The sequence below is a fragment of a genome, unplaced genomic scaffold (assembly GCF_019419815.1).
Source record: "Pyrus x bretschneideri cultivar Hongxiangsu unplaced genomic scaffold, Pyrus_bretschneideri_v1 Contig33, whole genome shotgun sequence".
NCBI lineage: Eukaryota > Viridiplantae > Streptophyta > Magnoliopsida > Rosales > Rosaceae > Pyrus > Pyrus x bretschneideri.
Window position 1 is genome coordinate 3,137,170 of NW_025999646.1, and position 23,162 is coordinate 3,160,331.

The window sequence follows — 23,162 nt, forward strand, 5'->3', positions numbered from 1 at the left end:
CGAGACAGATCGTCCACAACCTAAGCGGCCTATATTCACTTTCGAAAACCCAGTTTCTGATCCTCGGCCGTGGTATGACAATACTTGCTCCGCCAATGAAGCCACCATAACATTGCTTGAAGGACGATAGGCGGAAGCTAAATGTCGATCATTGTGACAGTCCGTGTCAAAATTTCCGGAACGAAATGACATTTTTGAAATTTCATTAAGTTTTGGGTTTTTATTTTAAAATTTGTTTTATGGGATTGGTTGGTGAGCCACGTGGGGCCCACCCTGGAACTTTTGTCCCTCGGCCCCTCGCCTCTCCTCTCCCCGTAGTGCTTTCTCACAGTTCATTCTCTCTCTCTCTTTTTCTATCTCAGTTCTCTCCCTCTCCCCGAGCTGCACCACACACACACACACGAACGCTTTCTCTCTCGCAACCCACCATCACTCCCTTCCCCATGCGAGTTCCACAAGCTTGGAACGAAATGACAACCGTAGCATGTGCACCGTAGCTACTCCACCGTGCAGTTCGTTTTCCGGCGAGCCCTTATTGTAGGTGAGTCCCCATAGCCTTTTATTTGGTTCTCAAGGATAGTTTAAGGCTTAGTTGTTGTTAAAAAAATGGTTTTGGGTGAAGGTTTAAACGTGAAAACTGCTCGGGGAGCATCCTCCATATTTTTTCCTGCGAATATCCGGTGGCTTCGAGCCATTTTTCTGGCCAAATCCCACCACGTTTGTGGAAACCAAAGGTACGGTTTGATTCCTTATTTTCTGGGATTCATTTTGGTATATGAAATGACATGTTTTGGTCGAGATTTGAGCTGCGTCGGAGCTCGGGAGTTACCCCGGCCCGAATCCGGCTTTCTCCTTCATTGGGTCCGGCGACCCATGAGTTGAGTTGGGCCAGCCCAACCCACTTAACCCCAAGCCCAAGTCCTTTTGAGTCTAGGCCTTTGGGCCATTTAGAACTCAGGCTTTAGGCCCGTGACCCCCAAAGCCCGAACCCCTTTTATTTCTTTATTTATTTTATTTGTTTTCTGGAACCCAAAGGCCCTTGGGCCTTGTAGCCCAAATAACCCAAAACCCAAACCCTTTTAACCTAGTACCTTCGGCCCACTAAACCCTTAACATAATCCCCTAGCCTATTAACCCAAAACCCTTAAGACCCAAGTCCAATCCGGTGGAATATTCTTGTGTTGATATTTCGAAATTTATCCAGGACCCTTCTTAAAGTAATTTGACGTCCTAAATCCGTTTTTGATGTCTGTTTTTCCAAATTCAAGCGTCAAAATATAGTTTCATGAATGGTAACATTTATGTGTTTAGGTGTATATATTGTGGCGATTCCGTCTTCTTTAGTTTGTGTGGCTCTTCGACGGCGAAGTATCCGTAGGTGGATCCCTTCAAAAATATATGTTTTAATAGTAAAAATGCATGCATGAAAAACATGATTTAATGATTACGTTTTATGAGTAAATTGGATTTACACTTACGATATATTATGTTTACTTAGAATATTTTAGAATACAATATTTTTTATCGAACCCATGTTTTTCGTAAGATATGTGATGGATGACGATATACTATTTAGAACATGTTTTTACACACTTCTTTATAGTATAGATGATAGATGACTTTATACTATGAAGATGTTTTTGAGATATATATACCTATGTTTGGAAAGACTATATTCAATAGTTTGTGTGCATCTAGTGGTCATTGTTTTACCTCCGGGCAATGATATTATATTGGCCTTCAAGGCAGGTGATGTAAGGGCCTTCAGGTTGATTGAAGATATTATATTGGCTTTCAGGGTCGAGTGATGCAGGGGCCTTCGAGTTGATTGAAGATTATTATATTGGCCTTCGGGTTAGGTAATGTAGGGGCCTTCAGGTCGATTGAAGATAATATATTGGCCTTCGAGTTGGGTAATGCATGGACTTCTGGGTCGATTGAAGATTATTATATCGGCCTTTAGGTCAGGTGATGTAGGGGCCTTCGGGTCGATTGAAGATTTATATATTAGGCCTTTGGTCGGGTGATGTAGGGGCCTTCAGGTCGATTATGATACCACTAGTTAGCACATTTTATACGAGTTACGTTTTGAAAGGTTTTATGGCATGCTAGGGTTTTCGGAATCTTATACTATTGAATTTCCATAAAACTTTGGGAGTTAGTATGTTGATAACTATTTTTATTATAAATATCAACTTGGTAAACTAATGTTTGTTTTGCGTTCCTTCAGGACTTAGAATCGAGGCGTATAATCCTGACTTCAAGGGACTTCCTCATTGGCATATTCGAGTCCTCTCAGTGTAGGACCCATTATTTTATTCATTTAATTTTATATTATTACTTTTAGTGTTCTAGTTAGTTGTATGTTCTGAATATGTTCCTCATTTGCATATTAATTATATTAAAATTCTTTTATCTTATTCATATTTTAGTTCTCATGTTTTCAATAAATGATTTTCGTCATCCTCGGGTGTCGGGCAGCACATGCTTACCTTTGTGTTCGGGGAATATCGGGGCCGGTCGTGTCAGCTCACGAGAGATTTTTTAGTGTGATCGGCGCACGAGGTGATACATCACGTGTCACTAAACAAATGGTGGGGTATATGTGTTAAAAAGTTAATAACTTAAAAAATAAAATTTCTCACCACTTACATAAAAATACATGATGTACCATTTGCGTTCCCGTCACAATAAAAAAATTTCTTGTTGGCTCACAACATTTTATTACAATGGGTGAAGAAACATCATTGTATTCCTCACTAGTCATTTTACAAGAGCAATTTTTTAGAGTGCTGGAATACGGTCTGGTACACTTTCACAATACAAATTGTTGGATACATAAAAAACATATTTCAACCATTTATATTACAATAAATTGGTGTACGGCCGTGTTTCTGGTATGCTGACAATTCTCTTTTTATATCAGCAATACTTTCATAGTATTGTTAATTTAATATTTTATCATAGCATCTCCAAGTTGCTCAAATACTTTTCAAAGTTATGATTCGAATAACAAGGCTGGATGCCAGAAAATGTGATCAAAGAAAGGGACCCAAAAGTACCAACCCCAATAGAGTATACGCAGGTGGGCGGGCATAATGGACTACCAAACTACTGAAATTAGGAAGTTGACAAAGTTGACCATCACTACCAGTCTACCAGAGAAAATAAACTTGATTAAAAAAAGGCTTAACGATGATTGATTACATTTAAACACCACATAATTATCGTCATTAAGGTTTCGGACGACAAGTAGATAACACCATACTTGCTCAGAATTCAGTACTGAATTGTCATCATTCTTTGTTTTAATGAACATTGAGCGCTAAGTTATTTGGATACAAATGGTTCTTGACGCTCAAAGTTTTTGTATTTTCTTCACTTTGCTTCTTCTGTCACTGATTTCTTGCGCCAAAGAAATTTACGACATAACTCCGTCGCGACCATTAGCGCAGGGACAAACTCTTGTCTCGGCAGGCAACGTTTTCGAGTTGGGATTCTTCAATAATTCCGCTAATAAGTACGTGGGGATATGGCACAAAGATATACTTCCTCGAAAAGTTGTGTGGGTTGCCAACAGAGAGAAGCCTATTGCAGCTACAGACACCTCGGCTGGTTTGACAATCAGCAGCAATGGGAGTTTGGAGATTGTCGATGGCAAACAGAATTCTGTTTGGTCAACCAATTTTTCGGCAACAGCATCGAGTTTGAATAATAGTTCAGCAGCAGTTGCAGTTCTTTTAGACAATGGAAACTTTGTTGTCAAATTTAATGTAGGAGTTGCAGCAGATCAGTACTTGTGGGAGAGCTTTGATTATCCTAGCGACACGCTTCAACCGCAAATGCTTATGGGATTCGATAGTGTATCTGGAACGAGGAATTCGTTGACTTCTTGGAAAAGTGAGAATGATCCGTCAACTGGGATGTTCTTGGTTGGACTGTCACATGAGGAGCCATCACAGTTGGTAGTTTGGATCAATGGGTCGACTCCCTACTGGAGAAGCGGGCCATGGGATAAATCAAAGTTCATCGGCGTACCAGAAATGGATGATCAGTATCGAAGCGGATTTAATCTCGAGGATAATACGCAGCAGGGAAAAAAGTACTTCTCTTTTGATTTGTTTGTTAAAACTGTTGCAGCATTTATGGACATCTCTTCGGAAGGTGTATTAAGGCTCATCTATTCAAAACACGGTGAGAACTGGAATACATTCTGGGAAGCACCAGCAGCAAAGAATCCATGTGACAATTATGGAGCATGTGGACCTTTCGGGATTTGCAAAGCTTCTGGATCTCCAATCTGCAAGTGTTTGAAAGGATTTGTACCGAAGTCACGTGAGGAATGGAGCAGAGGAAACAGGGGAGGAGGGTGTGTGAGGCAAATCAAACTGTTTTGTGAGAGTAACACAGGTCAGTCAGTTGCTTGGAGAGGAAATGGAGACGGTTTTACGAAGATGTCAAGTGTAAAACTACCAGATTTTCATGAATTTATTTCGTCTTTGGATGCAGAAGAGTGCAAGATACAGTGCCTAAATAATTGTTCTTGCCTGGCTTATGCATATGTTAACAACATCGGGTGTTTGGTCTGGCCCAAAGACCTAATTGATATTCAGGAGTTTTCGTCTGGTGGAGAAGATCTTTTTATTCGCCTCCGACACACAAAATCTGGTAAGTCATAATATTGCTTACACAACTTAATTATGAATTATCTTCAGCTTCTGTCTCATGCTTTTTGTACTACAAAATTCATTTATTTCAGGTGAAGGAAAGCGAACATGGTTAATTGCCAGCCTCTCGGCTATATGTTTTATCGGTGTCTTGGTTGCCATGGTGTTCGTTTTTTGCAGATTGCAAGCTAACCGAAGGGGTAAGAGAGAGATAAAGATATAGAGCAATAGCAGTTAAGCATATTTACTAGTTGCTGGCCAATATTAGCTCTTAGTCTCTGAATATTTGTTTATTTGCTTGTTATAGTTACCAAATCAGGAAACATCGAAGTAACAAGAAAGTACGTTGAACTGACTGATCCGAAGGAGAATTCAAGTGACAGCACTCTTCAAGAATATATACGAGAACATGAGCGGTCGGATCTATTCATCTATAGGTTTGACAGCATATCAATTGCTACGAACAATTTCAGCATCACAAACAAACTCGGGGAAGGAGGATTTGGCCCTGTTTACAAGGTGAGTGTGTATTCATTCTCTTTCTTCTAAAGAAAATTACGGCATTAGCCGCGCAATACAGACATGAATTGAACGATTAATTTGTGGACTCGTTGCAGGGTAAGCTAAAAGAAGGGAAGGAAATAGCAGTAAAGAGACTATCAAGTAACTCAGGGCAAGGCGTAGAAGAGTTCAAGAATGAGATGCTGTTGATCTCCAAACTTCAACATAAAAATCTTGTTAGGATCATGGGATGCTGTGTGAAAGATGATGAGAAGTTACTAGTTTACGAGTTCATGCCAAACGGAAGCTTGGATACTATTCTATTCAGTTAGTTTCACTTGTACTTTATTCATGGCTCCAATTTCTCTTTGTTACTAGTCTTGTTCTTTCGTTAACTGAATTTTGCGTAATGATGTTTGAGTGACATTACAGCTTACATTTTGAATGGGTGCATTGATTAGATCCAAAGCGCCGAGCAGAGCTTGATTGGGCCCGCCGCTTCGACGTTATTCAGGGTGTTGCTAGAGGGCTTCTTTATCTCCACCACGATTCGCGTTTGAAGGTAATACATAGAGATTTGAAGGTCAGTAACATTCTCTTGGATGAAAATATGAACCCGAAAATATCAGATTTTGGATTGGCACGTATCGTTCAAGGGACACAGAATCTAGAGAATACTCAGAAGGTTGTGGGAACACTGTAAGCACCATTCTTTTCCATTTCTCCGAATTGTTCTCACAAGACTCACATTAGCATATTATCATTCTATAGAATCTATACACAGGCTAAATTTTTGTCCGTTAAATACTAATGAGTTGCATGTGTAGTGGCTATATGGCTCCGGAGTATGCCATGGGTGGTATACTTTCTGAAAAATCCGATGTCTATAGCTTTGGCGTCTTGCTGTTGGAGATTGTTAGCGGGACAAAGAATACCAGCTTTTATTACCATGAAAAACAGCTCGGCTTCCTAGCATATGTAAGTTCACATCCTAAAAATACTAATGTGAAATTCTATTTCTCATAGCCTAAACAATCTCTACAATTTTTCAGTCATGGCACTTATGGAACGAAGGCAGGGGATTGGACTTAGTAGATGAAGTCTTGGCGGATTCATATCCATCATCCCAAGCTATGAGATGCGTGCATATTGGGCTTCTTTGTGTACAGGACAATGCTACAGACAGGCCAACCATGCCGGATGTAGTTTTGATGCTAAGTAGCGAGACAGATCGTCCACAACCTCAGCGACCAATATTTACTTTCCAAAAGGCTCTATCGAATCCTCAATCTCAGAAAGACAGTATATACTCCGCAAATGTTGATACCATAACAACCATTGAAGGACGGTAATCTTCGCTGTACATGAAGGATTTTGTTGTTCTGAAGTGTTCCTACACCCATTGAAGTTTTTCCCAAAAAGTAGAGATTAGATTTTACCTAATATTCTTTGTTTACATTGTTACTGTTATTGTGAAAGATCATTATTCTCCCTATCAGAGATTGAAACAAATCCATGTAACATTCAAAGCAGCCCTCCCTTGTCTGCAACATTTCCTTACTTTTCATGGTAGTTTAACACACGAATGAAAAGCTACCAAATCAAGGATCGAACGGTCCGTATGAAAACGAAGACATGATTATTCATCCGTTCAGTATTCATTGAAGTGTTCATCTAGCTTTTAAGCTACAATGTACATGTATACTCTTTAAGGCATAGCTAGCAAACGTGAATACTGAGTTATAGTCACAGGTTTCATGCAAAAAGCAATCCCAGTAATTTCACAAGATAAGTCAGCTCGTCTATGTTCCCATAGAGTGTCTGCGAGCATCATCGTCCTTCCTTAAAACCGTTTTCATACATTGTAAAGTTGCAGCGTGACTTTTTCTTCATGAGGAAAATATGAAAAACACATTTGGATACAGAAAATTATGATTTTTGAATTTCGAACTCTATAAGAATACAAGGGACATGTTGTGTTGGTCATTTCCAAAGGGAGCTTCTAATCAAAGCCGTTCGGCCAAACGAACCGAATTGTTGACCAAATTTCGTTAGAGACCTAGCTACCGGATTTGTTCATTATTCTGTAGGAAGGAAATGAAATTTCTCGATATTTTTGGCACCGTGCTACCGAGTCCGAATGGCGCTCGTGAACTTATCTAGAATACATTATACGATTACATTTCACAGTATACTGTACAGATCATCTAGGAATTATAGTCAAGCAAGAGGCTGAATCATTATCGAGCTTCAACTCTAGTTATTGTGAAATCTTCAACAGAATATAATCCTTTCGGAATTGATGGATCAGCAACACTGCATGAACTTTTTCTGAAGACAAATGCAGGCTGCTGAGGAGATGGTAGAGATGCTTCGCCACTCAACATGAATACAACTGCTGACATAGTCGGTCGGTCCTTTGAATCTTCTTGAACGCACAAGAGCCCGACTTGAATGCATCGCATGACTTCATCTGATTGATACGACTCCAATGACGAATCCACGATTTCTAAGGCTCTGTCTTCTCTCCACAGCTGCCAAACCTGCGGTTGAAAGTAACATTTTGAGAAAGGGATGAATGTAAGTAGTAATTAGTAGTAAGGGTGGACTGTTATCGGATTTTGTGTAACTTACATGTCCTATCAAGTTCACGGAATGATCCTCCTGATACGAACCATTGTTTTTACTTCCGCTTACAATCTCCAATAAGATGATCCCAAAACTAAATACATCCGATTTCGTTGAATACCTCCCAAACACTGCATATTCTGGTGACATATATCCACTACATATGAACAGATACTACCGTATTACAGACAACTCTGTTGAATATAAAGACGACATTATGGTGTGATTTATTTCATGAATGCGTGAATGTGGTATGATTCTTACTATGTTCCGACAATTCTGCTGGTCTTATCCTGCAGTTGGTCCCCATGGAATATCCTTGCCATGCCGAAATCTGAGATTTTCGGGTTCAACTCAGCATCTAGAAGAACATTACTGGTTTTTAGATCCCTGTGGATAATCCTAAGTCTTGAGTCCTGATGGAGATACAGAATCCCACGAGCAACCCCGTTGACTATTTCAAAACGTATTTTCCAATCCAACAAGGACCTTCTTGTATGGTCTACAAAATGATATGGTTTCTATGTAAATGTCATATTTTTCTTTGATATAAGCTTAACACACACACATCATATATTGTACATAGTTTTAAAAACATTATGAACAAATGAATCTTTCTTCTAGACATACCAAAAAGAAAGTAGTCCAAGCTCTTGTTCGGCAAGTGTTCCAGGATCAACATCCTTTCTTCTCCCCTTATACAACAGCCTAAAAGTTTCACGAGGTTCCTGTGTTGAAGTCTTGCTATCAGCGCAACTTCATTTTTGAATTCTTCAACCCCTTGTCCTGAAGTTCTGGACAATCTTTTTACAGCAATAATCCGATCATCATTTGGTAACTGGCCCTGAAGTTTTTATTGAGTATTATCATTAAGCTTTAACGTAATTGCCACTTTTAACGATATATTTACTTGTGATAAGCTAAAGAAGAATAGTAAAGAAACAAAGTACTCTCTAATGCTGAGAAGAAATCATTCAATTATAAGATATCGATGGCTTCTAAATTTGGACTAACCTTATAAACCGTACCAAAACCACCTTGGCCAAGTTTATTGAGGGAAGAGAAATTGTCCGTAGCTGCTATTATTGTGCTCAGATTGAAAAATTGCAATTCAGGGTGTCTTCTGGTTTCTTCAAGTTCATCTGCAATTAATAAAAGAAAAACATTGTCCATGTCATTTCTCCTCACTGCTCCATTTGCTTTGAAAAAAATGACATCGGAAGTAGAGAGCTTTGATGTGATTTACAAACTGCAGAAGTGTTATGACCAACGCCATACTTCAACGAGTAGAATGCTTTCTGTTTAGTTGACACAGTTAAAGAATTCATAATCGCTGACTACATACCTTTCGTCTTCCTCTTTTTCTTGAGCCACCAACAGGACAACGCAAGGATTAGTATCAATGCCAGAAGAACAGACAACATCAGAATAGCCAGCATACCCCTCCTTTTAAGAAAAACTTTTGAGTTTCTGGAATTTTCAGCTACACATAAGAGTGGGACAAAGGATTAGAAAACATCAAAACCAGTAGTGCAGTAAGTATCACAAATTCTGAAAATCTAAAACTCAATTTTCCATGGCAAGAAGTGGTACCTAATTCGATTTTGTCCACACGAACATGTAGATCTCGCCCTACCTGTGTGTGCACTAAAATGTCCAGCAACTCACCATACCATGTCAAGCAATCAATGCGCCCTTCAGCTTCTATGGTCATATATGCAGTGCAAGAACAATTTCTTAAGCACACCTGCTTGCACTCTTTGTCACTTGTACTGTTTTCCAACCGTGCTGCTTTCATTGTGTCAGGATCTTTAACTCGTGCCACTTTCGTGAACCCCTCTCCGTTCCCACACTTTGACACCGCAACTCGTTTACTGACACAACCACCTGACCCATCTCTCCTATTCCACTCATTGACAGACTTTGGTTCATACCCTGGCAGGCACGCACACTCGAATAAATTGATATTGTCAGGGCTACATTTGCTGTTGGCACCACACTGTCCATACTGGTCACACCTATATTTTGGCGCAGACCAGATTTCGTTCCATTTGCTATCTGCATTGTTCCATCTCAGGTGTTGCAGTAACCCAGAATCATTCAAGACCACCCTTATTGGAGTGCTGTCGCTTGGAATTAAGTAATACATTTCGTCCTGATTACTGACAAAACTAGGGTCTTCCAGTGGATCGCTTCTCCAATATGGAGTCAAACCTTTATAAGTAACAAAATATTGGGGTTTGAAACGCTGATTGGAACGGAGCCTAACAGTGTAGTCCCCAGTTCCAGGGTCATCTTGTGACTTCCAAGATGTTAAGACCCATTGTATCCCCGTTTTCCAATTGAAGCCAAGTTTCATACCTGGAAGGAGAGTATCTGTAGGATGATCAAAACTCTGCCACATAAAACTTTCACTTTTGTTATCTTGGAAAAGAACTAGATTTCCAGAATCTACAGCTGAGCCCTGCAACTAGTGATTGCGGTTTGGACCGTCACATTTGTAGACCATATAGGAATATCCTGCATATTGTAAGCATAAAGAAGCAGTCTTCCATACCTGTCTATAGTAAGGACTCCAGAGGTATCATTGATGGGGTTGTTTCTGTTTGCAACCCAAACCACTGCTTTTTGATCTTTTTGAGCATACCAAATTCCGACATATCTGTACCTGGAGTTCCCGGGGCTGAAGAACCCTAGTTCGAAGATATTATCTTTAGACACCAGCAAGTCACCGTCCTTGACATGTTGGTCCGTTGCTATGGTGTCAACAGACGTGCAAATTGGGAAGAGGAGGAAGAACACTAGAAGCAAAGCTTTCATTAACATTTTTCTGGGCATTTCCATTCATCAACCAGTGCCCTTTCACTTATTTTTCTGAGTTGTGGCCATAAATTGACACTTTTGGTTTGACAAGTTGCCGGCTTCTTTGAATTTTGGCAATTTTGGTCGGGTCGTATGAGCTACTCAACAACGACGTATCTAAAGATTGAATTGACTTACAGTTGCCTATTTTTGCTTCCACCATGACTACTGATCATATTCAAAACTTGTCAACTGCCAAAGATATTATGGAACTTTGACAACTGTTCAAGCAAGGACCTGCATCATTATCGATCTTCCAATTCAGTTATTGTCAAAGTCGTTACTAGAATCAGACTTGTACACGTCTTGTATTCATTTTCACTAGGATTTTGTGTTAGTTACAAGACCGAATTTCTTCCTCGACTACTAAAATGGACGAATCTCTAGTTAATCGGCGTTAGATCAATTTCAGCCATTTGAGATTAATAAACCTTGGATATAGGTGATAATTGTAGGCTGCAAGACTCGTAACTCAAGTGGTTAAGAGCATTTATTTATACATAAATCTCTGTTTCATTACCTTTCATTTTGCACACCCCTACTTAAAATTTTTCATGAACTCTTGTTTGCTATATTCAATTCAAACACCAAAATAAACCAAACATGGTTCATAAAATAAAAAAAAATAAAAAAAAAAGAATTAGAGATTGAGACTTTTCTTAAGGAATTTTCATTTTCCTTTTCGAAAAATCTGAATATGAGGTCTTGATTTATTGGGCCGAATCTTGAGCAGCTGACGGCAATGTTAACTATGGGCCGACTTTTAGAAAGTATTTGGGCTGCAGGCCTCCATTTAAACAAAAAAAAAAAAAAATCCACAATGAAAGGGAAAATGTATAACACTACTGTTTAATGGTAATCATTTTCACCTAAAAGTGAGAGATTTGAAGTTCGATTCTCATCAAAGTCGAATTTGAACCACATTATTGATAGTCCATGGTGAGGCTTAGCCCACTCCCCCACTCACTTGGTGTAGCTAATATCGTTTGTTTAAAAAAAAATTTGTTGTACAGTAATTTGCATTTCTCACATGAACTATACCATTGTGGTCATTTCGTTTTGGTTCTAATTTTAGCCATCAGTTCAGTTGTATCCATCGAGTTTTCCTTTTAGTTTTGCTTATGTAACATGTGCTGGTGTAAGTCACACCACACCAGAGAGTAAGTCCTGTAATTTATAGATGTGAGATGCGTGACAGCTCCCAACCATACATGTTCTGTATAATTTGCTTGTGCCAAAATGGCAGCAAGAATTAATGCGGGTTAAAGAGATCACAAGGGCTCATAATCATACTACAAATCAAGTGCACACGAGCTTCGAATTTAGTTATCGTCAAGTCATTTATAGAACAGGATTCCTTTTTTTTTTTTTTTTTTTTTTTTAAACAAACGATATTATCTACACTAAGAGAAGGGGTGAACTTAGCCTCACAATGAGCTAGCAATAATGTGGTTCAAATTCACCTTTGGCGAGATTCGAACCAAATATCTCTCACTTACAAGTGAAGAGGAATACCACTAGACAGTAGTGTTAAGCGGCAGAACATGATTCTTTTGAAACTGATGGATCCGCATCGCTGCATGAATTTTTTCACGAGACAAATGCAGGCTGCTGAGGAGATGGTGGAGATGCTTCGCGGCTCAACATGAAACAACGGCTGACATGGTTGGTCGATCCTTGGATCTTGTTGAATTGGTATTTATTTGGATGTGGTATTTTTGTTCAACTGGTATTTGACCGACTCAGTGACAGTAATTCAGTTGCCTATTTTTACTTTCACCTTGATTACTGATTGCGAAGTGATTTTCACCACCCTCGTTTTATAGAACAAAGAATAAAAGTAAAGGGAGGCATCGGAAGGAGAAACTGGGAGTGTGAAAATGACTACCCTTACTGATTAAGTTGAATTCAAACTTCTCGACTGCCAATATGGACCTCGTTATTCGTCAGGTAACTGTGCATTGATCTTAACTAAACATGGAATTAAGTAATCTTAACTCTATGTCTTTGGTGTGAAATTATTGGATTGAAGTTAAAAGGCTAGAAAATGAGTTCTTGGTTAATACAAGTAATAAGGAAGGGAAACGAAATGATCAAACAATTTTGGTAATTACAGAATCAAGAGCCTACGTCATTAACAATTAACGAGCTTCAAATGCAGTTATTGTCAAGCCGTTCATAGAATCTGACCCTTTCGGAATTAATGGATCAGCATCATCACAAGAACTTTTTCTGAAGACAAATGCAGGCTGATTAGGAGATGGTGGAGATGTTTCGCCACTCAACATGAAAACAACGGCTGACATTGATGGTCGGTCCTTCGAATCTTCTTCCACGCACAAGAGCCCAACTTGAATGCATCGCATTACTTCATCCGACTGAAATGACTCTAGTGATGAATCCACAATTTCTAAGGCTCTGCCTTCTCTCCACAGCTGCCAAACCTGTAGTAACAGTATCATTTTAAACAGGGGAAGTAAAAAAGGGTAGATTTTTAGCAGAATTTATGTTACTTACATGTCCTATCAAGTTTACGGAATGATCATCTTGATAAACACCGTTGTTTTTCTTGCCGCTTATAATCTCCAATAATATGATCCCAAAACTGAAAACATCCGATTTGGTTGAAAATCTCCCAAACACTACATACTCAGGTGACATATACCCACTGCATACGAATAGAACAATATGTTACAGTCGAAGAATAGTAAAATGAGAAGGAAAGCTAATGAAAGGTGACTTTATTGTGATTTATTCCATCAATGTGTGAGAGCTAGTATGTTTCTTACTATGTTCCAACAACTCTGTTGGTTTTGTCCTGCAGTTGGTCTCCATGGAAGTTTCTTGCCATACCGAAATCTGAAATTTTTGGGTTCATCTTAGAATCTAGAAGAATGTTGCTGGTTTTTAGATCCCTATGGATAATTCTAAGTCTTGAGTCCTGATGAAGATACAAAATTCCACGAGCAACCCCGTTGATGATTTCAAAGCGTTTTTTTCCAATCCAACAAGGACCTTTTTCTGTGATCTGCATTGATCGGTATCTGTGTAATTATATATAGTACGTTTTAGCATGAAACTTGCAAATATATACTCCATAGTTTGAGTTAGACATACCAAAAAGAAAGGAGTCCAAGCTTTTGTTCGGCAAGTGTTCGAGGACTAACATCCTTTCTTCTCCCCTTATACAACAGCCTAAAAGTTTCACGAGATTCCGGTGCTGAAGTCTAGCTATCAGCGCAATTTCATTTTTGAATTCTTCAACCCCTTGTCCTGACGTTCTTGACAATCTTTTTACAGCAATAATCTGTTCATTTGGTAACTGACCCTAAAGTAAAGAATCAGTTTTACTATTAGCCTTTCACATGATAAAAGAAAAGACAGTCAGAGACTGAAACAAAACTGCTTAGAAGAAATCATTCCATCATAAAAAGATTAGGAATTCTGAATTCGGACTTACCTTATAAACAGTCCCAAAACCACCTCGGCCAAGTTCACTGATGGGCGAAAAGTTGTCTGTGGCTGCTATTATAGTACTCAGATCGAAAAGTTGCAACTCAGGGTGTCTCCTAGTTGCTTCATATTCATCTGCCTCCACGAAGTCTGTGCTATCACAAAAACCAATAGACATTCAGTTAGATGAAATCAAATTGCTTTTATTTACCTTCAACAATTCAGAACGGATTAGCACTTCTCATACCTTCTGTCTTCCTCTTTTTCTTAAGCTTCCAGCAGGCAAACACAATGATTAGTACAAATGCCAGAAGAACAAAAACTATTGGAATAGCAAGCAAACCCCTCCATCTCAGAAAACCTTTCGATTTTCTAGTATTCTGATCTACAAATAAGAGTGACATAAAGGATTAAAAAATCATGAAAGGAGAACATATTTAGACACCAAAACCAGACAAGAAAATTGAGTACCTAATTCGACTTTGTCTACGCGAACATATAAATCTCGTCCCAACTCTGTCTGCACTAAGATGTCCATCAAATCACCATACCAAAACAAGCAATCACTCCGCCCTTCCCATTCTGCTCTCAGATACGCTGTGCAGGAACAATTGCTCAAGCACACTTGCTCACACTCATTTGCACTGATATTTGTTAACAACTGTGCTGCTCTCGATGTGTCTGGATCTTTAACACGCACCACCTTCACAAACTCATCTCCATTCCCACACTTTGACACCCCAATTCGCTTACTCACGCACCCATCCGACCCATCTCTCCGGTTCCAATCATTCACAGATTTTGGTTCATACCCTGGAAGACACTCACACTCAAACAAAATATTTTCAGGGCTACATCTGCTGTTAGCACCACACTGTCCATAATTGCCACACCGATATTTTGGCACCTCCCAGAGTTCCTCCCATTCATCATCACCATCATTCCATCTCAGTTGTTGATATGAACCATAGTCCCTCAAGACAGTTCTGATTACAGATGTGTGATCATTTACAAGGAAATAATACTTCTCTTCGCTATTGCTCACATAATTAAGCCATGGCCCGGGATTAGATCTCCAATACTTAGCTAAACCCTTGTACACAAAATAATGTGGAATGGCAGTCTGATTCGAAAAAAGCCGAAAACTATAGTCCCCGGTTGAAGGGTCATCTTCTGATTTCCAAGATGTTAAGATCCATTCCAACCCTTTTTTCCAATTCAACCCAACTTTCATTCCAGGAAGTAAAGTGTCAGTTGGATAATCAAAACTCTGCCATATAAAGCTGTCACTTCTATTGTCCTGGAAAAGTACCAAGTTTCCTGAATCCAAAAGCTGAGCCACAGAAGTGCTTCTGGTTTGAACCGACACGTAAGCAGACCAAATAGAAATATTCTCAAGAGCATAGAGAACTAAATTTCCATGCCTGTCAATTGTGAGCACACCAGAGGTATCATTGATGGGGTTGTTTCTGTTTGCAACCCAAACCACTACCTCTGTCCCTTTTCATATTTTTGAGCAAACCAAATTCCGAAGTAGCGGGAGCTGGAGTTGCCGGGGGCTGAAGAATCCCAGTTCAAAGTTGCCTTCTTTCGACACTATGAAGTCACCATCTTTGACCTGTTGGTTGAATGCTATGGTGTCTATGGTTGTGCAGAATGGGAAGAGGACGATGAGGAGAAGGAAGACAACATGCAAAAGTAGTTTCAAAACCTTTTTTCTGGGCATTTGGTGCTTTACTTATTTTTCTGTCGGATCATTGACAATGTTAGATGTTTTCGTCGAAGTTTTTGCGTGGCAAGTTCTAACGGCGCCATTCTGGGCTCAACTCGATAATATTGAATCTTTTTTTTTTTTTTTTTTTTTTGAAATTTTAACGAAAAGTTTGTAGTATTGTTTATTTTAACAAAAAATCATACTTTTACACTAAAAAAATCAAACTTGATACTATTCATTTTACCTTTTATTTTATCTTTATAGTTAAAACTCAAAGTTTTTAAATCTTTTTTATTAGTTTGTTTTTTTTTATTTTTTTTTATTTTTATGATGAACTGAGAATTTTCATAACCAGCGCAAAAGGCAGGAGGAACACCGAACATCCACGAGGGGGACTTGGATCCTCTCCTGAGCCCAAGAAGAGTATCCTCCTGACCAAATAACTTAGACGGTTAGATAAAAATTCAAAGATTACAAATCATTAATTTTTTTAAATTATAATAATTATAACCGTTGGATTTTCATCCAACGGTTTAAATCCTTTGAACAGAAAGATCCTCTCCTTGAGCTCAGGAGAGGATCCAAATCGGAAAAGCAAATTACAACTCAACAAAGGGAGGTGGTGAATATTATCCCGAAAGTATAATTTTTCATACCTAGCGAAATCCTCACTTACAGAAATAATTCAGTTTCTGAATACGTGGTTGGTAGTTGATTTGATATTTGATTTTGACCGGTCCAGTAAAACTTTTTGACAAGTCCAGAAGTGATATTATATATTGTCATTTAGTACAATCTAGAAAGTTCCACTTCTTTAATTCTGACCAGTTGCCAGTGGGTTGATAAGGACAATTCTAATTAACGTTTCTGTGCATATGCGAAGGAATCGCGGAGCCAAATTGGCTCGAATGGGGCCAAGTACGTACGAATTTAGAGAACCAAAAAATCTCATACCAAGTATGATTAGTAGTGGACATTATGATGAAAGCGATCCATGATAAGATGAAATAGAGGTAATCAATTTGAACAGTCATTGGATTTGTTTATATGGCAAGCAAAGCACCACATATCAACATCTTATCTCCTGTACATGAATCCCTAGCAGCCAAAACCTAGTTAAAAAGCCTTACCTGCTTCCTATGGTATGCTGAAGTTGGATTACCACAAACCACAAACCTCTCATTCTTAAACTCTAATTTATGTGAATGTGTCATGTAGTGGAGGGATTTATATTTCAAATCCAAGGCTGTTAATGATTAAGCTTCCACCATAGTACATGTCACATAATTTACAGAATTAGCAAAATTTGGTTGAAAATAACTATTGGTTTATTTTGTTCAAACCAATTGTTTTATTTGGTTATCAATTTTGATTATGAGGATCATTTTTTTCAAGACAAAATTGGAAAAGTAGCATCAGTATAATAAGTGATATTTTTATTATCATTATTGAACAATTGAATAACCGTGTTTCTATCTCTTGAGAATTTGTTGTTCCATATCACTAGCAACATGTTCTTATATCTGTCTTTTAGAATCATTAAATTAATATTCCACCAAAATGAATTACTTGATATTGTTCTAAATGACTATTTTGGAAAATCAGAATTCTAATTTATATGTTGTGAGTACTTTTATTCCAAAAGGAATTTTTGGAACCACACAATCAACTGTAAAATAGAATATAGTAAATCATAAAATATTTTTAACATGTTTCTTCTGACCAAAGCTGATGAAAGAATATGTATTTAGTGTATTTCATGGTTTGGCTATGTCATGCAGACATCTTTCATGCATGATTTGTTTTCTACTGAAAGGTGTAACATAATCTTGCAATTGTAACTAGTTCGATCCTCAACAACTTCTCCATTGACGATTTGGCTACTTTCATGGTTTGAATGCCAGATAATGCATATTAGCCGCAAGATTATGGCTAATATGCATATCGTAAGCATAAAGAAGCAGTCTTCCATACCTGTCTATAGTAAGGATTCCAGAGGTATCCTTGATGGGGTTGTTTCTGTTTGCAACCCAAACCACTGCTGCAACCCAAACCACTGCTTTTTTGATCTTTTTGAGCATTACCAAATTCCGACATATCTGGACCTGGAGTTCCCGGGGCTGAAGAACCCTAGTTCGAAGATATTTCCGTTGCTATGGTGTCAACAGATGTGCAAAATGGGAAGAGGAGGAAGAACACAAGAAGCAAAGCTTTCATTTAACATTTTTTGGGCCTTTTCACTTATTTACAAAGGTTATTACTGGTACGAACACTTGTAAATATTCAACTCACATAATGAACGTTTTTTACTGGTAAGAACACGTGTAAATTTTCAACTCTAGCTACTAATGAATGTGTTCTTACTGGCCGATAAGAACACGTTCATAAGCGTGATGAGTGGTAACGGAGATGGAGATAATTAGGGGATTTAATAGTTATTATTATTATTATTAAAGGGAGGCGAGGGTTTGAAACTATTACAACAATTTAGGGGAGGGCACAGTTTCGAATCTAGAATGCATAGGTGAAAATCCAACATCCTACACATGCAAAGACTTCGTCACCCAATACTGAAGGAGAAAATTTGTTAAATGATGTGACATGTAGTGACATAGAACATCGCTAAAGTTGAACTCTTAATGATATTTTGAGTGCATTGACTTGTAGGATGTCAAAAATACCGGTTACGATTGCGAACTTGCAAGGTAATTGAAGAGAAATTATACTGATCTGATTAGCTAATTAATTTTGTCAATTGTTAGACATCTATGACCGGAAACTTGAACGCTAGCAGACGTGTTCACATCAATTGGTGTTTAAGAATGAGAGGTGTGCGGTCATCAAACTTCCGCGTAGCATAGGAGAAAATTCTTTAAAAGATGTTGACGTGGACTTTTCAAATCTGCCATTCAATTAGAATATTGCCTTTATCAATCTACTGACTCAGCATTAATGAAGTGGACCTTTCTAGCTAGGATCAGTATTCTTACGTCGACTGGAATTCGCCGGTGAATTCAACATCTGGAAGTCTTTAGCGTTGCGCATTCTCCAAAGAAAAATAAAATCTAACCTTTCCGGCTTTTTGTTTCTGCTGCCATTAAAAGAAGCAACCTTTTCAGCACTTAACCAACCCCTGAGAAACTAACCATGAATTCTACTATATTCCTTTTTGTCATAATTAGATTGCTTATCTTCCTTGTGATTCTTCCCTCTTCCATTTCTGTTACCCTAGACGCCATTACACCAAACCAACCCCTAAGAGATGGCGACTTTCTTCTCTCCGCCAAAAAAATCTTTAAACTAGGTTTTTTTAGCCCAGGCAATTCTCATAACCGTTACATCGGAGTTTGGTACAACAATATTCCAATCCAAACCATCGTCTGGATTGCAAACAGAGACAACCCCATAATTCCTATTGCTGGAACTGGAACTGGGCTCCTAGCTATTCATGGAGATCGTGGAGGCCTTGTCATTTATGGGAAGGACCAAAATACCGCTCTTTGGTCTGCTAATGTCAGAGTCTCTTCGCCAAACAATTCCGTAATAGCCAAACTTCGGGATACAGGAAATCTTGTATTGCTTGAGTACAATGGTAGTAGCCAAAGGGTGCTGTGGCAAGGCTTTGATTACCCCACAGATACACTGCTTCCTTGGATGAAGATTGGGCAGAACCGGCGGTCAGGGCTGAACTGGAGCCTAACATCTTGGAAGTCCCAGGATGATCCCGGATCAGGGAATTTTTCGTATGAGATTGACCCAACCGGGTTTCCGCAGTTGATGGTTTACAAGGGTCGAGACAAATGGTTTCGAGGCGGAACTTGGACCGGCAAAAGATTTAGCGGGGTACCCGAATATACAACTAATAGTGTCCGCAACTTTGTGAACAATAAAGATGAGATGTATATGGAGATAACTGTTCCAAATGACTCAGTATTCACAAGGGGGGTGCTAGATGAATCAGGAATTGTTAAACGGTTCATATGGGGAGCTCACGAAAACAAATGGAGCGAAGGAAGCTCTAACCCTAGTGAGTGGTGTGACTCCTATGGACGGTGTGGTCCAAATGGTAACTGTGACCCGTACAGCAATTATAACTTCTCTTGCCTTTGTCTGCCCGGATTTAAACCCAAGTTCCCCCAGGATTGGTATATGAGAGTTGGATCGGGTGGATGCCACAGAAAATCGGGAGCGTCTACATGCCAAAAAGGGGATGGGTTTGTCAGGGTGGCACGCGTGAAGGTACCCGATTCATCTTGGGCACGTGTGAATATGAGTTTGAGTCTGAAAGGGTGTGAGCAAGAGTGCAGGAAGAATTGTTCTTGCACGGCATACGCAAATGCAGACGAAAGGGATGGAGGGAAGGGTTGTGTGACGTGGTACGGGGACTTGATGGACACAAGAACTTTTTCAAATGTTGGGCAGGACTTGTATGTACGAGTTGATGCAGTTACTCTAGGTACTCACTTTATTTTTTCTTTCTCACAATATTTTGTATTCTACACTTTCTACCGGAATTTCTCTAATACGAGACAAATCTTGTTGGATAGTAGTTGCGAGTTGGTTGGCCGGCTGTACTTTGCCCTGATCCACCTGGCTAATTACATCTCACAATTATCTCGCACATGAGAAAACCCCATAGTTTTCCTTGATTTTTGATAGTGATTTGTTACTGTTTACAGTTCACAACTGTTGAATTCGTTGGTTTTTTTATTTTTATTTTATGTCCTTGTAGCTCAATTTGCAAATGGTTCTGTAATTAGCAAGAAGGCAAGGCTGGGAATTTCACTATTATCCGCTCTTGTGTTCCTTGGCCTAGTTTTCCTTTTGTGTTGGTTGGTAAAGAGGAAGAGCAAAGGTAAATAAATTTTGCTTCTCAATCTTAATTAGTATCCCTCTTGTGTCGGTCGAGGGTCTCTATTACGTCAATATTACAATAAACGACTATAGTCGCTAATATTAGTTGTAAGAATTGAGATGCGTAAAAGGTTTGTTAATGGCTACGGGCTAGGTATACTATGAGGCCTTTTACTCACTCTATTATGTACAACTAATTAATGCCAACAGTTATTTGTAAGTTTTGTTGTAGTGTCGCGTAATACGGATTGTTTATGATCAAAAGGCTATAACATTGCATTGCTTGTTAATTATGTATTTCATGACAGCAGGGAGGCAGAGAAAATATATGCTTTTCATGGAAGATAGAACAGATCTCAATGATCAAAGTAAAATAAACTCAGAATTACAATTCTTTGATCGAACAACCGTCGCAGCTGCCACGGACAATTTCTCTGTAGCGAACAAGCTTGGGAAAGGAGGTTTTGGCTCAGTCTATAAGGTACTTAGCCTCCTATAATTTTCCGAATCATGCATAACTTCAGGTTAACCTTGAAGCTTACAACAAACATGACAATTCATTTTTGACGCCCTTAAAAATGAATTGTAACATAAGTGTTTGGATTATAATTTTAGGGTGTACTTCATAATGGAAAGGAAGTAGCGGTGAAACGACTATCGAAGAATTCTGGTCAAGGAGTTGAAGAGTTTAAGAATGAAGTTGTGATAATTGCAAAACTCCAACACAGGAACCTTGTCAAGATTATAGGTTGCTGCGTTGAAGATAAAGAGAAGATGGTAATCTATGAATACGTACTAAACAAAAGTTTGGACTTTTTTATTTTTGGTACGTCTTCTTCCTTTTTTTCCTTTAATTTCATTCTGAAACTAAAGTCAACAAGAAATTATTTGGTCTTAACTTCTTACTATATCCAGATGAAACAAAAAGAAATCTTTTAGATTGGACAAAACGCTTTGAGATTATCTGTGGGATTGCTAGAGGGATTTTATATCTTCATCAAGATTCGAGATTAAGGATTATCCATAGAGATCTAAAGGCCAGTAATATTCTACTGGATGCATCCATGAGCCCCAAAATAGCAGATTTTGGTATGGCAAGAATATTTCTGGGGGACCAATGTGAAGCAAATACACATCGTGTGGTCGGAACATAGTAAGTTAATTAAATTCATCAAAATTGAAGATACATGTTGCCTAGAGCTTACCAAAATAGTAGGTTAATTAAGTGTTCCAACTTCCTAGAACAAGTCTCACCATGATCTCCTTATACTATTGCAGTGGTTATATGTCACCAGAGTATGCAATGGAAGGAATTTTTTCAGTAAAATCTGATGTATACAGTTTTGGCGTATTACTGCTAGAAATCATAACTGGCAGAAGGAATTCTGGTTATCACCACAAAAATTATCCCCACTCAAATTTGGTTGGATATGTAAGCTAACTATAGCCTATTTGCAAACAATGATTTTCCCATGAGTTTATCTCCTACTTTATTCATGCTTTGTTGATTTTTTCAAAACTCTTTTAGGTTTGGGACTTGTGGAGAGAAGGCAATGCCTTGGAAATCGTTGATCCATCCATGGCCGAATCGTACCATGTCAATGATGTTGTGAGATGCATCCAAATTGCCCTCTTGTGTGTGCAAGAGTTTGCTGTTGACCGGCCAACCATGTCAGCGGTTGTTTTCATGCTAGGTAACGAAGCAGCAGTTCCTTCCCCAACACAGCCTGCATTTTTGTTGACGAGGAGTCGTACTGGAGTAGGTCCATCAACGAGTACTGAAGGAGCTAATTCTATAAATGATGTGACATGTACAGAAATAGAAGCTCGCTAAAGAAAGGCCTAGGATTACCCGACATGTTCCACAATATATATGTACTTGTAGCAGCTTGCAAAAGATAATGTATTAACTACATACAATTTGTTACTGTGTGAAGAAAGGGTGAACGAAATTTACCATGCCTTGAAAATGAAGACTCTCCAAGTAAAGCGAAGCTTGTTGATGTTAGAACTCATAAAAATTAAATATAATAAAAATAAAAAATACGCCATTTCCTGTGGCGTTTGGTTGCTGCATGCATGCATTAACACAAAAGCTTGGACTTTTTTTTCAAATTTGGCTGGACCTTTTGGAGTGTGGGGATAAATTGACACTTTTGGTTTGACAAATTGGCGGCTTCTTTGAATCTTGGCAATTTTGGTCAATTGGTATGAGCTACTAAACAATGACGTATCTGTGGGTTGAATTGACTTATAGTAGCCTACTTTTACTTCCAAAATGACTACTGATGATATTCAAAACTTGTCAACTGCCAAAGATATTGCTAGAACCAATCAAATGTTAAGCATATATTATACAACAATTTGCACAGTTTTATTTCGAATGGAAAAACTCAGCAACAAATACAATATATTAAAACATAAACACTTAGTGTAATTATATATAAAATCACAAATCACTGACTTGTTCTTTGAAGATAGAG

General features: G+C 38.6%; 3 protein-coding genes, 1 long non-coding RNA gene and 1 pseudogene across 6 annotated transcripts; 3 read left to right on the top strand and 2 right to left on the bottom strand.

Moving 5' to 3' along the window:
- The first annotated feature begins 357 nt into the window (after positions 1-357).
- On the top strand, positions 358-1,367 carry LOC125480333. Its single transcript, XR_007260712.1, has 3 exons — positions 358-541; positions 623-734; positions 1,312-1,367. It is a non-coding gene; the product is annotated as an uncharacterized LOC125480333 (long non-coding RNA).
- Positions 1,368-3,176: 1,809 nt separating this feature from the next.
- On the top strand, positions 3,177-6,700 carry LOC103960186 (G-type lectin S-receptor-like serine/threonine-protein kinase At1g61500). 2 transcript variants are annotated; one of them, XM_048591012.1, is made up of 8 exons: positions 4,071-4,410; positions 4,510-4,668; positions 4,760-4,867; positions 4,975-5,186; positions 5,285-5,495; positions 5,630-5,867; positions 5,996-6,146; positions 6,221-6,700. In XM_048591012.1, the coding sequence occupies exons 1-8, from the start codon at positions 4,146-4,148 to the stop codon at positions 6,518-6,520; spliced, it is 1,644 nt and encodes a 547-aa protein (XP_048446969.1). In that variant the 5' UTR covers positions 4,071-4,145; the 3' UTR covers positions 6,521-6,700. The 2 variants fall into 2 exon arrangements, with proteins under 2 accessions (XP_048446968.1, XP_048446969.1); XM_048591011.1 differs by having other exon boundaries at positions 3,177-4,668.
- A 388-nt stretch (positions 6,701-7,088) lies between these two features.
- LOC125480331 (G-type lectin S-receptor-like serine/threonine-protein kinase RKS1) lies at positions 7,089-10,802 on the bottom strand. Its single transcript, XM_048591013.1, is given in 8 exon segments — positions 7,089-7,711; positions 7,803-7,953; positions 8,061-8,298; positions 8,427-8,640; positions 8,811-8,938; positions 9,142-9,279; positions 9,390-10,250; positions 10,253-10,802. Coding segments are annotated over 8 exon segments (2,421 nt in total). The 5' UTR covers positions 10,641-10,802; the 3' UTR covers positions 7,089-7,408.
- Positions 10,803-12,664: 1,862 nt separating this feature from the next.
- LOC125480330 lies at positions 12,665-16,000 on the bottom strand (annotated as a pseudogene).
- A 2,791-nt stretch (positions 16,001-18,791) lies between these two features.
- On the top strand, positions 18,792-22,755 carry LOC125480351 (G-type lectin S-receptor-like serine/threonine-protein kinase RKS1). 2 transcript variants are annotated; one of them, XM_048591078.1, is made up of 7 exons: positions 18,792-20,281; positions 20,558-20,680; positions 20,988-21,160; positions 21,295-21,505; positions 21,595-21,832; positions 21,958-22,111; positions 22,208-22,755. In XM_048591078.1, the coding sequence occupies exons 1-7, from the start codon at positions 18,973-18,975 to the stop codon at positions 22,511-22,513; spliced, it is 2,514 nt and encodes an 837-aa protein (XP_048447035.1). In that variant the 5' UTR covers positions 18,792-18,972; the 3' UTR covers positions 22,514-22,755. The 2 variants fall into 2 exon arrangements, with proteins under 2 accessions (XP_048447035.1, XP_048447036.1); XM_048591079.1 differs by having other exon boundaries at positions 18,793-20,281; positions 20,991-21,160.
- The last annotated feature ends 407 nt before the right edge of the window (positions 22,756-23,162 follow it).